The sequence below is a fragment of the Uloborus diversus genome, chromosome 3 (genome assembly GCF_026930045.1).
Source record: "Uloborus diversus isolate 005 chromosome 3, Udiv.v.3.1, whole genome shotgun sequence".
Classification (NCBI taxonomy): Eukaryota; Metazoa; Arthropoda; class Arachnida; order Araneae; family Uloboridae; genus Uloborus; species Uloborus diversus.
In genome coordinates, this window is record NC_072733.1 from 169,386,256 (window position 1) to 169,403,556 (window position 17,301).

Sequence of the window (17,301 nt, forward strand, 5' to 3'; positions counted from 1 at the left end):
GATTGTTCAAAACAACAAAACAATGTGACGAGTGCATTATTTACTAATGGATTAAACCTACTTGCTCAATGTTTGTGAAAGATTATCAGAACATGAAAAATCAAAAGGTCATCTAGATACTATACTGAAACACTGTGAACCCTTGAAAAGATACTCTTCACTAAACAGACCTTTGACAGAGTTCATGAAAACGGTATTTCTGAGGAAAAGAAACGATGGCGTCATGTTTTTGAAAGATTAGTTGCTGTAATTTATTTTTTTTTCTTCTGAACATAACCAAGCAATAAGCGGTTTTACTGAACTCATGGGATGCTCCTATAACGAAAATTTCTTTGGCATTTGTAGAACCATTGGAAAAATTGAGTTTGAGTTTAAAGAGCATTTCCGCTGTGATTGACATAAAACAATACGAAAACAATAGTAGATGAAAAAGGAGAGTTCACCGACAAGAGGCGGTGCTGCGGTGGTGCATTGTGCGATTCGGCTGCGCCTCCCAACACCGCCTCTGACCTTGGGTTGATCTGCCTGTGACCTTGGGTAACACCGCCTCCAGGGGCCGCCGCGAGGACTCGTGGGATTTTCCCCGCGTTTTGGACTTAGTCATTTTTTTCTTATAATCTTTTACTAGGATATTTTCGCGCATTTTTTTCCCCGCGTTTTTGGACTTTGTCGTTCTTTTTTTCTTTGTAACCTTATCTAGGATATTTTCGCGCATTTTTTTACTCTTTAATTATTTTTTTTTCAAGCTTTATTGTTTTTTCGCGATTTTTAGACTTTGATTATATTCTTAGGAATTCAATTATTTTTCAAGATTTGTTTTTGAACTTAGGTTATTTTCATGCTTTTCACTTTTTGATTTATTCACATATTTCAATCTTTATCATTTTTACATTTAAAATTATTTTCGCGCATTTTGAACTTCATAGTTTTTCTGACTTAGTTTATTTTCAATCATTTTCGAGCTTAGATTCTATTCGTTAGGTTGATTTATTTTCTTGCTTTGATAGAATATTTTTCACGTTTTTGCAAATTTTCAAGCATTTTAGAGTTCGAAGATTATTTTTACCGTTTTAGTCTTAGACTATTTTAACGTAAATATTTCTTGAACTTTGATTTATTCATACAATTCGAACTTTTTCATTTTTACAACTTAGATTATTTGCACATCTTTCGAACTTCATAGTTTTTCTGAGTTTATTTTCAATTATTTCATAGTTTATCATTCTTTCATTCATTTTGAACTTTAACGTTTTTTTTCCTGTCATTTAGCCCTTTGATTATTTTTTCACTATGATAGCGTTTTTCAACTATTTTCTCACATTTTTAGTCTTTAACTATTTTTACACTTTTTAGTCTTTAACTAATTTCAAGCATTTCAGACTTAGATTATTTTTTCGCGATTTCGATTTTTTTTTTTTTAGTATATGTTAGAGTTTGATAATTTTCTCGCTTGTTTTAACTTTATCGTTTTTTTTTCCGATATTTTTAAACTTTGAAATTTTTCACAAGTAGTGACAGGAATCGAACCCTCAAATTTTTCGAAACGTTATCATGTCTTCAATTTTGCAATCATGTCAAACTTGCAATCAATTTACTCGTAGTAGTAATTAACATTTATCATTAACAAATTTTCACGGTTTTTAAAAAATAAACTTATTTTTTTCCAGTAAGCAAATTTCGCACTCAAGTTAAATTCCAACACTACATATGCTTTTCAAGAGTTTTATTGAATTTATCACATTTTATTTAATTATTTTTTGATTAGTATTTAACTTAGTCATTTTATCGCTTAGTATTTAACTTAATCATTTTCTCGCTTGTTTTTACTTTATCTTTTTTTTTTCCCCGATATTTTTAAACTTAGAAATTTTTCACACTTAGTGATAGGAATCGAACCCTCAAATTTTTCGAAACATTATCAGGTCTACAATTTTCATCCAACTAATTTAATTTAAAATCTTGCAATCAATTTACTCTTAGTAGTAATTAACACTTATCATTAACAAATTTTCACGAATTTTAAAAAATCAACTTATTGAATTTTTTTCCAGTAAGCAAATTTCGCGCTCAAGTTACATTTTATCACTACATATGCTTTTCAAGAGTTTTATTGAATTTATCACATTTTATTTAATTAACTCTAATAATTATTTTTTTCATTAGTATTTAACTTAATCATTTTATCGCATGTATTTTTAATTTATTTATTTTTTCATACAAGCACTCTTGTTAGAATAAAACAAAATTTTCACGAAGTAGATTCACTTTGACTATTTCATTTTCCCAATAATATTTTATTTTACTTTAACATATTCTCACCGTTTTGCTATTTATCATTCATTTACCAAAGTGATGAAAAATGTTCCCGCTATTATATTCAAAACACATCACGTTTAATGTAGTTATTTTCGAAGGCGAGAGTTTACACAGGTTTTCCAAAATGTTACTTTACAACCAACTTCATTAACAGAATTTTCATTGCAATTTATAAATTTCAGTTTTATAAGTCAAGTATCAAAACTTCGTGTCTACAATCCTATAAATTTTAAAAATAGACTCACCGAAAAATAACTTCTACTGAAATTAATTTCAAAACTTACAATCAATTTACTCTTAGCATTAATGAACACTTATCATTAAGAAATTTTCACGATTTTAAAAATCATCTTAAATAATTTTTTCATGATGCAAATTTCGCGCTCAAGTTACATTTCATCATTACATATGCTTTTCAAGAGTTTCATTTAATTTATCACATTTAATTTAATTGACTCTAATAATTATTTTTGATTAGTATTTAACTTAATCTTTTTATCGCACATATTTTTACTTTATTTATTTTTTTTTCCATACAAGCACTCTTGTTAGAATAAAACAAAAATTTTCAACTTTCATGAATTAGATTCACTTTTACTATTTCATTTTCCCGATAATATTTTACTTTAACAACTAATTTCTTTAACAAAATCGATATCATTTATTTTATTTTTTATCCTTTTCGAACGAAACATTCAAATGGTCAGCTATACGTTAAATTAAGAAACTTAATCTAAAATTTGACAAATTAAGTTATAACTAAATACTGAGTAAAATTAAGTACAAAAGACTAACCTTTTTGGGCTGAAATCCCTCAAGTACCAGCTATCGCGAAGTTATTTAAAAACAATGAATGAAATTGTAATAAGTGGATTGTTAATTATATATACTTGACTTATTGAATATTTGAAAAACGCTAAAATAGTGAAAAAATAATCAAAGGGCTAAATGACAGGAAAAAAAAAAGTTAAAGTTCAAAATGAATGAAAGAATGATAAACTATGAAATAATTGAAAATAAACTCAGAAAAACTATGAAGTTCGAAAGATGTGCAAATAATCTAAGTTGTAAAAATGAAAAAGTTCGAAATGTATGAATAAATCAAAGTTCGAAAAATATTTACGTTAAAATAGTCTAAGACTAAAACGGTAAAAATAATCTTCGAACTCTAAAATGCTTGAAAATTTGCAAAAACGTGAAAAATATTCTATCAAAGCAAGAAAATAAATCAACCTAACGAATAGAATCTAAGTTCGAAAATGATTGAAAATAAACTAAGTCAGAAAAACTATGAAGTTCAAAAGGCGCGAAAATAATTTTAAATGTAAAAATGATAAAGATTGAAATATATGAATACATCAAAGTGTGAAAGGCATGAAAATAACCTAAGTTCAAAAACAAATCTTGAAAAATAATTGAATTCCTAAGAATGTAATCAAAGTCTAAAAATCGCGAAAAAACAATAAAGCTTGAAAAAAAATAATAAATTAAAGAGTAAAAAAATGCGCGAAAATATCCTCGTATAAGGTTACAAAGAAAAAAAAAACGACAAAGTCCAAAAACGCGGGAAAAAAAAATGCGCGAAAATATCCTTGTAAAAGATTATAAGACAAAACTGACTAAGTCCAAAACGCGGGAAAAATCCCACGAGTCCCCGCGGCGGCCCCAGGAGGCAGTGTTACCCAAGGTCACAGGCGGATCAACCCAAGGTCAGAGGCGGTGTTGGGAGGCGCAGCCGAATTGCACAATGCACCACCGCCTCTTGTCGGTGAACTCTCCTTTTTCATCTACTAACAATACCTTGGAAAGAAGTTCAATATGATCTCGTCAGCATTATGGCGAATGCAGTACCTCATGAGTCACCTAGTGTATAGGAACACTATATCTACTTTATTAACGTGCACGGCAGTGCCGGCCAAAATTTGTATAACGTGCTTAAAAAAGCACTTCACTGCAACACGTGTTTTAAAGGAAAACTCAAGAGCATTTCTACTCCATGTGTTTGCAAAATTTACAACTTAGTTATTCGAGTAGAGAAAAAAATTCTCCAGATACAGAAAGCTTTTTTTCGGAATTATGCAGTGACTGTATGCTCTTTTCGTCCTCAACGACGGATCAATATACGGAATTTTAAACTTTGCCTATTAAGTTCCGTATATTTGAATACAGTGAACTCGCGCTGCAACGCGATTCAATTCACGCAAAATGGATATTACGCAAGCTTTTCATGAGTAATGAATTTTTGAGCTAACGCGAATTCCTCTCCCGCAGCACGAAAGTTTTCGGAAGGAAATCGCGGAGCTTCAGTATCGCCTTAATTATTGGCTACTAAACATTGATTTCGCAAATGGACTGTAGCATCACTGAAAGCGGAAGTTCTCACACCGCACTAATCTAATCATCGCTTCATTGGTGCAAACAAATGCTCGTATTGTTTATTATTTTTTTTTATTCTAAATATGAAATCGATGAAAAATAATTTCATCTAAACATGTTGTTTACCTAAATTTTGTTGAAATGGAAAGAACAAGAGGCATTTTTTGGCAATTGATAAAAAGGTAAAAATTTTCCAAACACTTGAACAACTAAAAAGTGCTTCGAATATAATTACTGTATGTACTGCACAGTATTATTACAGTGCTGCTTTTTTAATTACTTCGTACTGTACGTACCGTACTGTTTCATTTTATGCCTTTCTCTCCTCTTTGACTTTGAGCATCGTAACTATAACTTATGTTGATGAACAAAACAGCTTTTTTTTTTTAAATTCAGTAAAAATATAGTTCTTTATGCAAAAAACAGTAATATAAAATTAAGAAGTGGGAAAAAACAGTTTGAGGTGTGTTTGCAAAAGTTTTTAATAATTGAGTATGTTTAAACTTAACCGGATAAGAAACCATTATGTATCACAGTATCAAGTATCAATTGTTTTTTTTTTTTTTTTGTTTTGAAAATAAAAAATAATGTTTGCATTTGCATATGCTGCGGAAGTTGCTTTACGGTCACATGCTCAACACGTACAAATCATTGTTTTTTAAATCGATTTTTTTAGAAAGTTGATATTGTTTTATGGTTCATTTTGACTCTTTATATCCAAATATAGATAGTTTTTATGGTACATCATGACCCCTTACATTCAAATGTCTGCATTGGAATTGAAAGTCAAAGGTTGAAATTTCGTGAATCAAGTGCAAATACAGTGCAGTCTTTACTTACGTGAGGGATGCGTAACAAGACCTGTCGAACTTTCGCGCTATGAAAAGGACATACAACTTTTTAATAAACAAACATTGTTATTTTTGACACTTGCAAACACCCCTCCAACTGTCTGAAACAAATCTTTAAGTATACATTACTGTTTCCTACATGACGAACTAAAATGTAATTGTATTAAAAAATTAGCTTGTGTTATTCAGCATAAAATACTGTTACGATGCACAAAATGTTTCTTTAATTGTAAGAATTTTTTCTTTCTATTCCCATCTTCTCTAACTTCAGATCAAGCAACGCGTTTGGGGGTCATTTTTAATTAACTATCACATTTAGAATGGAAAAAAAAATAAGAATGGAAAATACGAAGCAGTAATTCACACACACTAACAAAATGAGGTTTTTGGACTAGTACGGTGTGGGAGCTGCCACCTTCAGTGATGCTAAAGGAATGAAGGTTCGTTCACGAAGCCACAATATTTAGTTTCAATAACGGAACCGATACATACACATATCGCTTCACTTTCAAAGAATCTCACGTTGCGGGCGAGAAGCACGCGTTAGTTCTGAGATACATTACTCGGAGAAAAAAACACGGTATGTCTATTTTGCATAAGTCAAAGCGAGTTGTAATGAGAGTCCACTGTATGTCAATCCCATGCAAATAGATTGAGCAAGAAATAAAGGGTGTCCCAACATTAACGCAAGATTTGAATTTATCACCATTTTTTCCATAAATTGTTGGCAGCCATGAAAGAACAATTTGACAGTTGAGAGTTTAGGGTTAGTAAAAATGGGGTGTTATTGTACCATACAGCTAGAGAGAGCGAAACATTTCAATTACTGCATAAGGCATTTCCTAGTCTCGTACTCTCTCATTTCGGTCATCAGAATTGCCACCCTAGATCCTGTGATTTAACATTTTTAAATTTCTTCTTATGGGGTTATTTGAATTCAAAGGTCTATGTCAACAAGCCCACAACCACCCGTGCATTACCGTGTTGCGATACCGAGCGCCAATAACAGTAACTGCTTGACCAGCCTCAACTTTCATTATTTTTGAAACAATTGTTCAATAATGAAAGCGCGTTATTGTATCGTATAACGCTCCATTTTTGATTACCCAAAACTCTCAGCTGTCAAAATGTTCTTTTTTCAGGGTTGCCAACCATTTATTGCAAAAATGGCGGCAATTCAAATCTTGCGTTAATTTTGGGACACACCCTTTAAGGGTGCTCTTCACTGAGAGTCTGAAAGCTTCGGATCCAATGCTAACCTACGGGGAAAGTTAAAGGTTATTTTACAAAATTCCTTTGAAGTTTTCGGGTCAATTTTTTTTCTGAGTATTTTTCAAGCCTATGTCTGTGTATTTTAGTTTTTACTTTTTTGATACGTCCATTCTTCGATTTTTTAAAATTCGAGAAAAAATGAATTTCTTCGAAAACGAGGTACTGTTGGACCTTTCGCTCTGTAAAAAAGCTGCAAATCGTGCTATCGAAATTTTAAGAACGCCCCAACACGCAAAATATTTCCAGCTCTCTTTTGAGACTAAGTTTGAAATGATGCGACCATTTCTAAAAAAATATCGGAGTTCCAACCATCTGAAATATTTTCGAAAAAGCTCAATTTCTCTACTAAGCCACGCCTTTCACTGGTCCCTCCTTTCTTGAGGGGAAAAACCGGGTGAGGTGTATAAGATTTACAATCATTAGCGCAAACGACCGTTTCCATTTACTACTCCCCTCTTTTCCGGAGGCATTTTTCAATGAAGGAATGAATGAGTGCTTTTGAAAGTGAATCCACATGCTTGGAAACATCTTCACGATTTGATTTGTGTTTAGAAAGGATATAGTTTTTAAAGAGTGCTTCTGGAGATAATTCTTGTGAATTCTTGTGCTAAATGACCTCCTGAATCCAAATATGACCACCTTTTCCCATTCACACGTCCCGCTTTTTTGGAAATGTCGTCCGCAATTTTTTTCAGTTTTTGTGTTTCATAGCCATTATTTTTATTTGGAGGGGAAGGGATCGTTATATTATACATTAATACTTTTCTGAGGGGCTAGAAAGGGGCTACGTTTGTACGCAAGAACATATGGAGGAAATTGGTTAACTCATGGGGGGTATTACCACTTATGTTTTTAAAATCATCAAAATCCATCCTTTTTTCTAAGGGTTTGTTTTACAATTTTTTCTCTTATTTTTTGGCATGAAACCAGAGTATAGGACTCACACCTATAAACCCTATATCCGAAAAAAAAAATTTCACGTTGTAAATTTTAAAAAAAGGAAGTATATTGCATTTTGCGTGAAGTTGCATCGCAGACCTTCAGTGAAGAACCTTTCCGTGTTATTCAAATTAATTCACGGATATTATTAAGATTAAAATTATCTTAAGTATGCTTATAATATAGCATTAATGAATATTTCTATTTCTGGGGATGCACTACCCCCATTACTTTTCACTACATCAAGAAGGCATAAACAATGGAGCTGGTGCATCCAAAGAAAGATAAATATGTATATTAATGCTACTTTATAAGCAAATTTAAGGATGCTTTTCACTGAGAGTCTGAAAGCCTACGGATCCAATGTTAACCTGCGGGGAAAGTTGCATGAAGGTTTTACAAATTCCTTTGAAGTTTTCATGTAAATTTTTTTCCGAGTATTTTTCAAGCCTCTATCCGTGTTGTGTACTTTTTGCTTTTTTGAAATATCCATTCTTTGATTGTTTAAAACTCGAGAAAAAATGAATTTCGTTGAAAGAGGTGGTAGGTACTGTTTGACATTTTGCTCCATAAAAAATCTGGCAAAATATTTCAGGCACTCTTTTGAGACTTTGTTCGAAATAGTGCGACCATTTCTAAAAAAAAAAAAAAAAACGGGGTCCAAAACCGTATTCCAGATATTTACTAGATATTTGGAATCTATTTTTGTCTATATTATACTATGTTACTGCAAATGTAAACGCATAAAATGCTTTCCACAGCTCAACAAACAGTTTTGAAAATAATTTCTCGAGCCAAACTCGTAAAAAATTCTTTACAAGGTATGTACACATTGATCATGTAATTCATAATACAGTGAAATCCAGTAACAATGAACTTCAAAATCGGGACTGAAAACTTATTTGGTTGAAACGGGTGTTTCGTTATACTGATATACGTTGTAACAGGATTTCACTGAATTTTTCTTTTGAAAACTTTCTAAGGAGAAAAATGATACATACCTGCATTTCTTTAAAGCATGAATGAGTATAAAAAAATTGTTTTAAAGCAGGGGTGGGTTCCCAGGGTCGTGACCCCAAATGGGGTCGTGTAGCTTTTCTTATTCGGTCGAAACGTTATTCCTACCACAGTATAGTTGGGGGTGGATCGAATCTAACATAGCAGTTTTGTAATGTAAGATCTAACGTAGCTTTCACAATGTTGCCACGTTAGGTCCACACCTAGCGATACTTTACTGACATGTAGGCTACGGGATCACAGGTCCTTCCGAACTCCCCGTTTCCTAACATAATTGAAGAACCTGAAATTGTGTTTTTGGCGTTTCAAGTTCAAAAATTTGCTGGTGGAAGATCACAGGACCTCTTACTTACTTCCAAATACTACCAGAGTTCGTCTAAAAGTGCATTTTGAAAATTTTATTTTCGTGAAAATTAAAAGGCATAGCCCCCAAACAGAGGGCTTGGGAAAATAGGGAGTATTTCTGAGTAAATAGTATGCTTACGATAAAGATCATGTTAATTAAATATCGAAATGGTTCCCTCTCCTAAACAAGAAGCTAAATCCTTTCTCTCGCTGTATTTACATATTATTAAGAATTAGGAGTCAATAGAATAGAAAATGTGGGATCTCAAAAAAGATTTTTGTTCTATACGAATGAAAATTACTTGATAATCATTTGATTAGAACATTCATTTTATTCTGTGACTGAAGACACGATACGATAATTTTTCGGCACAGAAGTGCGTAACACAAAACTTAAAAAGAAAAAGTTTGTCTTGATTTTTTTTTTCTTTTTAAATTGTGAACCCTTACTTGTACTTATAATTGCTTTCCTAAATGCAAGCTGTTCATTTTCATTTTTGTTTTAACTTTATGTATTTCCTGCAAATCTGTTTCTTGCCCTTTTTTTATTTTTTATTATTGATTCATTAAATGCAAGATGCATGAAAACGAGGCAGAGCGATAAAAACTTTAAAATCTGGCAGAGCGAGGCGTTGAGATTTTTTTTCACCTAAGTATTTCGAGGTTTTTTTTTTTTTTTTTTTTTCAGGCAGATATACATGTAGGTAATATTTTCGTGCCTCCTGAGAAAACGGACAACCCTTAATATTTTTTATGACAACTAACGAGGATCAGACACTCACAAGACTTATTAGGAAATTTTAATAAAAACTCAATGTGTTGAAGTAGAAGCATTATATACACTATATGACCAAAAGCATTGGGACACTTTCAAAAATTCACATTTTTAGGGATTTCTCGAGAAATAATAGACCAATTGCTCTATAATTTGCTTCGCATAAAATGTATACTCTAGTTGTCATTTTCCAATAAAAATTAAGTCTGCTATTCATTTAGGGGACCGACAACAAATTGAGGAAAAAAGTTTTTTGATCATTTTTCATTGCAAATTGCTGGGAATAAGCTATAACTTTCAGAAATGAGTTAAAAATCTATCAAAAACTTATTTTTATATTTTTGTGAAAATATCTCTTATACCCATGGAAATATAAGCATTTCTTCCGAAAATGCAAAAATTTTTTGACGGTTTTCGCCTCATATTACGCAGAGTATTTCGTCAAACGTTACTAAACTTTTAGAATATTTGACAGCATTTTAGAGAAACATAATAATAAAATTTGAAGTTAAAATATTGAAAATTTGATGAAATATGAACAATTAAAGCTATTAATTTTTCACTGCGCATGCACGAAAGATAGCAATTTATAACGTTCATAATTCAAAGCTCAGATACATCCTACAATCCATGAAAAAAATTCCACCGCAATTTCTTTAAATTTTAAAAAGTTATCAGCGATCTAATGAGCCGAATTTCTATAATTCTAGGATATACGACGAATGGTAAGGGATTGTTAGCAAACTGGCAACACTTTCCTGCCATCGTTAGAGTGATTCATGATAAGAACGGATTATTTGTTGCTGGTCCCCTAAATGAATAGCAGACTTAATTGTTATTGGATTTGACGTCTGGAGTATACTTTTCATGAGAAAAAAAATTACAGAGCAGAGAGCAATTGGTCTTTTATTTCTCAAGAAATCCGTAAAATTGTGAATTTTTGAAAGTGTCCCAATACTTTTGGTCATATAGTGTATGTAATACCTCATGTATTTTGCCGAATTTAGTAACTGGGAATCTGAAACTCTAAAAGTGCTAGGTTTAGTTTTATTCCAAAATTTCAACGCAAGATAGTTTACAAACATTGAGAGTGGGGGAAGGAGTGATTTTTGCCTTTGAGTTTGGAGCAGGGTGAGAACCCCTGCATACAAACAAAGATCACAGAAAAATCTTTAATTTTTCAAATTCAGGAAATCCTTATCCGTAGCGTCCGCGACTTTGCCGTTGTTATGCTCAATTTGAAAGAACTTTCACCATAACAACCCCTTGAGAAATGCTATCGTAGCCTTCTCATCTACATATAAAATTAGACAAATAAATAAATATTTTTTCAAAAAGAAAAGGATTCAAAGATAAAGATTAGGGGAATTTTCTGGTCACCAGTGGTGAGAAAAGGCAATTATAGTAGCCACATTTTTTTCTATTCGCCACTGCATTTGTAAAACAGGTAACTAACCAACAAAGTAGTATTTAATTTAGCACTAAAATATAAATATTATCAGTTCAAATAAAGGTTAATGTAACTAATTAGTGGCATTAATGTTTATTGTACAATCAAGTATTAACTATGCAAAGAGGATCTAGTTTCATTTTTAAGAAGAATGTTTTCTGGCAACTCGGATAGGGTTGGGGAGAGTGGCAAACAGGCAGACGAAGCGAAAAAATTTCGCCAACCGATAACTAGTTAGTCTCCAGTTTTATTCGGCACTCGATTTTTCAAATATATTAAGTAGGATCATCCATTTTTAAAGAATATTTTTTGGTTAGAATTTGGAGTTCATTTCGTTAAAATTCAGTGTGGTCATGCGGGCTATCTTTTTTTTCCTTCCTTTTTTGAAATCATCAATTTTCAATAACGAACATTTTTCTAAAAATAAAACGAATTTATGAATTTATTTATTGCAAATATTCATTCATTCGTTAATTTTTCCTAGATGAGATCTGAAACCGTATTAATGGGGGAAAAAATCTTTGTTTCAAAATTAATTTTAGCGCGAATACAAATAAATTAATATCACAAGTAGGATTGCAAAATGCGCGGCAATGTAAAATTTCGCGCCTTTTACATTGAGTTATTTTTCTTTTACTTATGTAGTCAAGACTCAAAAGGGAAAGAACTAGAATTTCCTTGGAAGGGTCTAAAAAGCTGCGGTTTCATTTCGCCGACAGCTATACCTCCCTTGACTTGCACAGCAGGGGGAGCGTCCGGTCTGTCCCCCTGCAAAATGTGACAGGTCACATGATCCACACTTTCATCGGTCACCGTTCGTTCTATTGGCTGTTGAAGTGTCAATCATTTCACTGATGTACACTGCTTTCGTTTAAAGAAAAGGCCCATTTTCAAGCGAGATCGTTTTTCTTCCCCACTGAAGAGCAGCCTTAATAGTAAAGAAACTCTTTAAATGATAAGTGGATTTTTTTTTTAAAGATAATTATTTTTGTAATTATATTTGAATATTCGAGCGTCGGTTATCTTGGTTGGTTCACTGCATTTGATACATTTGATATTGTTTTAATATATTTTTATGCGCAACTAAAAGCGTAAAGTTTTTTCAATCTTTTTGAAAGGAGAAAATGAACGTTGGAACGAGTTTATTTCAAAAAGAATGGAAATATTAATACTTAATGCGTACTGTTTTATTGAAAACAACTCTTTAAAATAACATAAACCGATTTAAGCACTTAAGAGGTTAATAATTAAATGATTAAGTAAATGATTAAAATAATTTTTCTGTAACAAACTGGCCCATTTAAAACAATTTATGACTAAAAAAATCAATCTAAATCTCACGTTACTCATGAACAAAATTTAAAACTCTTAAGGCTAATTAAGTACTGAAAAATAGCCTTTAATTGATTTTAGATTTTTTTTTTTTTTTTTTTTTTTGAATATATTTTTGGGATATGCATCGAGACAAATTTTGTTTCATGTAGGATAGGGATTGGAGACATTGTTGGTTTATGTTTGAAGATTTAACAAAAGAAACCTACATAAAACAACATAGTAATAAATCAAAGTAACAAATAATTATAAAGGAGGATAAATGTATATAATAAGAATTTGGTAAATTTATTTTCTTTCCAACAGATGGCTCCATGAGTTACTAAACTCTGTGCATAGTAATTTCATATATCTAATCAAATAGGATATTTCCTCCCCAACAGATGGCAGCATCAGTTACTAAGCACTAATGAACTCTGTAGGTATCAATAGGTAATAAGTAAATTAAATAAATAATAAAGAGGAGGAAACAAGACAACTTTCGGTTGTTCCTCACTCCTGACTTTCTTGTTAACAATCTGTTTTTCTTTATGAACGTTCATCTTCGTAAAGTTCTGGACGGTGGGGGGGGGGGGGGGGAGTTGGAGACGTAATTAAGTGGAAATAAATATGAAAAATGTTTTCCACTTTGACCAATTTTACGATTATCAACGATGAAGTAATTCTTTTCCCACCATTGCTGTTTTCAAGTACAATATTTGAAAAATTAATTCACACGAGCAGGGCCACCGCGAGCCAAGGCTGGATCTTTGTCAGTTTGGTCATTGGATTCCCCCCCCCCCCCCCCCCATAAATAAGGCTTGTCAAATTTATAACTATTCCGGCACCAAATCGGGACTTATTCCGGTACCAAATCGGCGGGACCCCTCAAGAGACGGACACCTAGTTTCCAACTAGGCTGACATGGCCTAGGCGAGAGACCATTTTGTAACCTTCGTGATGTCACGTGTGGAATATAGGTCAAGTCTCGTCGAAAACTTAGGGGCCCTTCCTAGGAGGGAAAAGAGGGCTCCTCAACTTTTATTAAAAATAGCTTTTACGTAACTTTACGGCCCGATTAAGATATCGTTACGCGCAAGGCCAAAAACTTTTTCGGAGTCCCTCTGCAACTTACAATTTTAGCCATTGGCTCAAACAATTTTTGCCATTTAGGTGCCCCTAAAAATTGGTGGCCCTAGGCAATGGTCTAGTTGATCTATTCAGTAATCAGGCCCTGCGTAACCATATACGAGAAGGATATTGCATCGCAGCGAAATGACGTCTCTTTGTTAAAGCATTACTCTTCTGATTTCATTATAAATGAAGCAATTATTTTAATTTACAATAGGATTTTTAAAATCAAATGTGCAAGTCAAATATCGGTCTTGTTTGCTAATATTCGGTTTAAAGTCAAATGCTCTTGAGGCACTACCAGTGACATTCCTGACGCAATTCCGCTCCCACGCTAAATTGTTACCTCTATCTTTTGCATGCACTTTTTATATTTAAAGCTGCTGTGTAAAGACACTTGGTGCCGTGCTCAGTGATTACTGGAATCAGTAACAGATAATATATTAAGGTTTACATTCAAAATTACGATAGTACGGAAATGACATCCATAGACTGCAGTTTCGTCCTTGTTAAGAACTTATCAGTCTGGAACAGTCACGAACAAAGTTGGAGGCGGATGCTCTCTCATTGAAGCTGAGACTAATAACAAACTGGTAGCTAAAAAGATAATGCACATCACTACTTGCTGCATAATACTAAGATTTGTTTTCGAACTAAGCGTGTAATCTAGATGCGATTTTAAGTATCCGCCGCCAAATACCCATCGAGTGCATAAGGAGAACGTGCTCGTCAAATCCTGTAGCCGTGTCCTGTAGCCGGTCGCTAACAGTTACAATGGGTGCAGAGTTGTAAGAGACATCCTATCGCCCCCCCCCCCCTCCCAGAACTATGCCTTAATTGCGAAATTGTTGCTGACATCTTTAAAGTTGAAAATCTCCCTATCAAGAGTCCTCACTCTATCAGAAGCCGTTCTCTTGGCCTTAAATCCATATTCGCGATAAGTGGCACTAGCAAACAACAAGGTAATTTCTTCAGTTAAGGTCAACTTTGACCTGAAAAAGAGGCTCCAATTAGCCTCGAAACAGCTGTATGCAAGACACTTTAAATATTAATACGGTTACTTACGTTGCAACTTTCAACATTTTATCTAGTAAGAATATGTTACTCTTTCATGTACGTTGCAGTAAATGTTACAAAACTTAGCAAAGTAACAAGGATGGAGTATTTGTTTTTGAAATCTTAAGAGTTATAAAACTAGGTTTGTTTTGACAAACTGTTTCTTTTTATTTTCATGGATGATGTGATTCTTGATCCACAAACATCTGTTTAACATAATCGAATTAGTTTAAGAGAATTAAGACGGATTAACTCAATCGGCTAAATGGCTTCTTCTAGAATGATTACTGTACATGTTGCTAATACTATTATATGCATTGTTTCTGTATTTATGATTTAACTCAATCGGCTAAATAACTCCTTCTAGAATGATTACTGTACATGTTGCTAATACTATTATATGCATGTTTTCTATGTTTATGATTTAGCTCAGCGAATTGAAGAAAAAAAATCGACTTTTACTGATAACTTACGATTTGAGTTCATCAATAGAAAGCTAAAAAATAAATAAATAAATAAATAAACTCACACAATCTTGGTGTACAAAAGGAAGCTAATTTTATATTTTTGTCCTGCATGTTAAGGTTATTATCAACATGTTTGACGAATCAAGAATATGTTTGACTTTTAAAAAAATAGGGGAAAAAATGAAGTTAGAAGAAAACAAATGCAGGAAAGGGCTCCATAAGTTGAGTTCTCCGTAGCTTACTGTTGTTTATCTGTTTTGAATTATCTTAACGCAATATGCTTAAAATTATCTGGAGCTGTTTATTGATTTATGGAACTCTAGTAATCTCTCTGCTTTGTTCTATTTTGAAGGGAGGAATCATAATTGAAAGGATACTGCATTTTTGTTTTGTGTTCGCTTGTTCAGTTCGACATTCGGCAACCTCCCCCGCACCAGTGTTGAGCAAGAACGAAAATATTTTTTGGTTTGTTCGAAATGTTAGTTTGCCTTTAAAATTACCTTTTATCGTGTTTCGTAAGTCAGCCTGTGCTTCGAATTACGTCTCCCTGTTTTTACTTCATTAATTTCCTACTGCTCACTTATAATTCATGGTTTGCTTAAAACAATATTTATTTGCTTTTTAAACCTCGTTTGATTTTGGTTCGATTTAAGCCTACCTTTTTTTGTTTCATTAAATTACTGTTCACTATCCAATGATTTGCTCATAACGTTTGTTTGCTTTCTAAACCACTAATCATAAGTGTTTTGATTTAAGCCTATTTGTTTCAACATAATTCAGTTCCTACTGTTATATAACAGAAGAGGGGGGGGGGGAGTCAGTTTGGAAATAGTCAACTTTGGTACTTTTAAATGTTAATAGTAGCAGCTATAATTTGATTTTTATTTGACATATCGTCGCCTTAGAGCAACAGTAAGAAATCTAATTCCATGCATAATACTAAGATATCCTACTGTTCCTCTGAGGCGACGATATGCATAAATAAAATAGATTAGATTATAAAAGATACTTTAAAAACAGAGGAAAATAACTTCAACTTTCATTATTTAAATTTAATTATGAACTTGAAGGGCAGAGTTAGGACCCGAGGATCGACCTTTCTCTTTCCTACGCAACTGTTCAGTAATCAGTGATTTTCTCGAAGCGTTTGTTTGCCTTTTAAACCACTTTTGACTGAGTTTTGATTTAAGCCTACCTGTTTTTACTGAAATAAATTCGTACTGATCACCAATAAAGCTTTGTTATATATTTTTTTTTATTACCAATTGATTTATTTTCAGTCATGACTGATGATCACGATTTCTTACAGGTACTCGTGGGGAGCATACTGAAAGTGAAGGAGGAGTATATGATATATCAAACAAGCGACGCATGGGTCTCACCGAATACGAAGCAGTGAAAGAAATGCAAGAAGGAATTCTGGAACTTATTAAAATGGAAAAAGCAGCTTAAAGAATCACACCCAAATGAATAGAAATATATGTAAAGATATATTCCTGAAAGCTTTACTGCTTCGTAGCACAATGCGCTGTAGGCCCATTTCATACAACCATTCCTTTCTCTAGATGTAAAGAAATAAAAGTCAATAGCTATTTCTGCATCATATGTGATATTTTTGTTATCCTCTCATTATATTCTAGATTCCGTTCATATGAGTATTTTTTCGACTGATAAATAAAGCAGCATTCTGATGAATAATAGTTTTCGTTTTTAGTTAAAAGTATCCTTTAAGGTTAGGCATTGTTTCCCATTCCATTTCAAACTGTCTTCACATGGTGCTACACGCTTAGCTTAAATGCATACAATAATGTAAGAAAATGACCAGTTCACTGCAATAATAATTTTTCAGTTGTATTTATTTTTTGTCAATTTTCACAGTATTAGTCTTAATTATATTTTTTCCTTGTATTAAATAAATAGATATTTTCTCTCGATAAATGCAATCATTTTTCCAATAAAATTATAAAAACGGTCATATGAGTATTTTATTGATCG

At 32.6% G+C, this 17,301-nt stretch overlaps 1 protein-coding gene across 1 annotated transcript in view; it reads left to right on the forward strand.

Moving 5' to 3' along the window:
- The window catches only part of LOC129219269 (arginine kinase Lit v 2-like), a 68,463-nt gene extending 51,557 nt beyond the window's left edge, over positions 1 to 16,906 (forward strand). Inside the window, 1 exon segment of the mRNA XM_054853600.1 lies at positions 16,616 to 16,906. Coding sequence (XP_054709575.1) covers positions 16,616 to 16,758 — 143 coding nt within the window. The 3' untranslated portion in view covers positions 16,759 to 16,906.
- Positions 16,907 to 17,301: the final 395 nt, after the last annotated feature.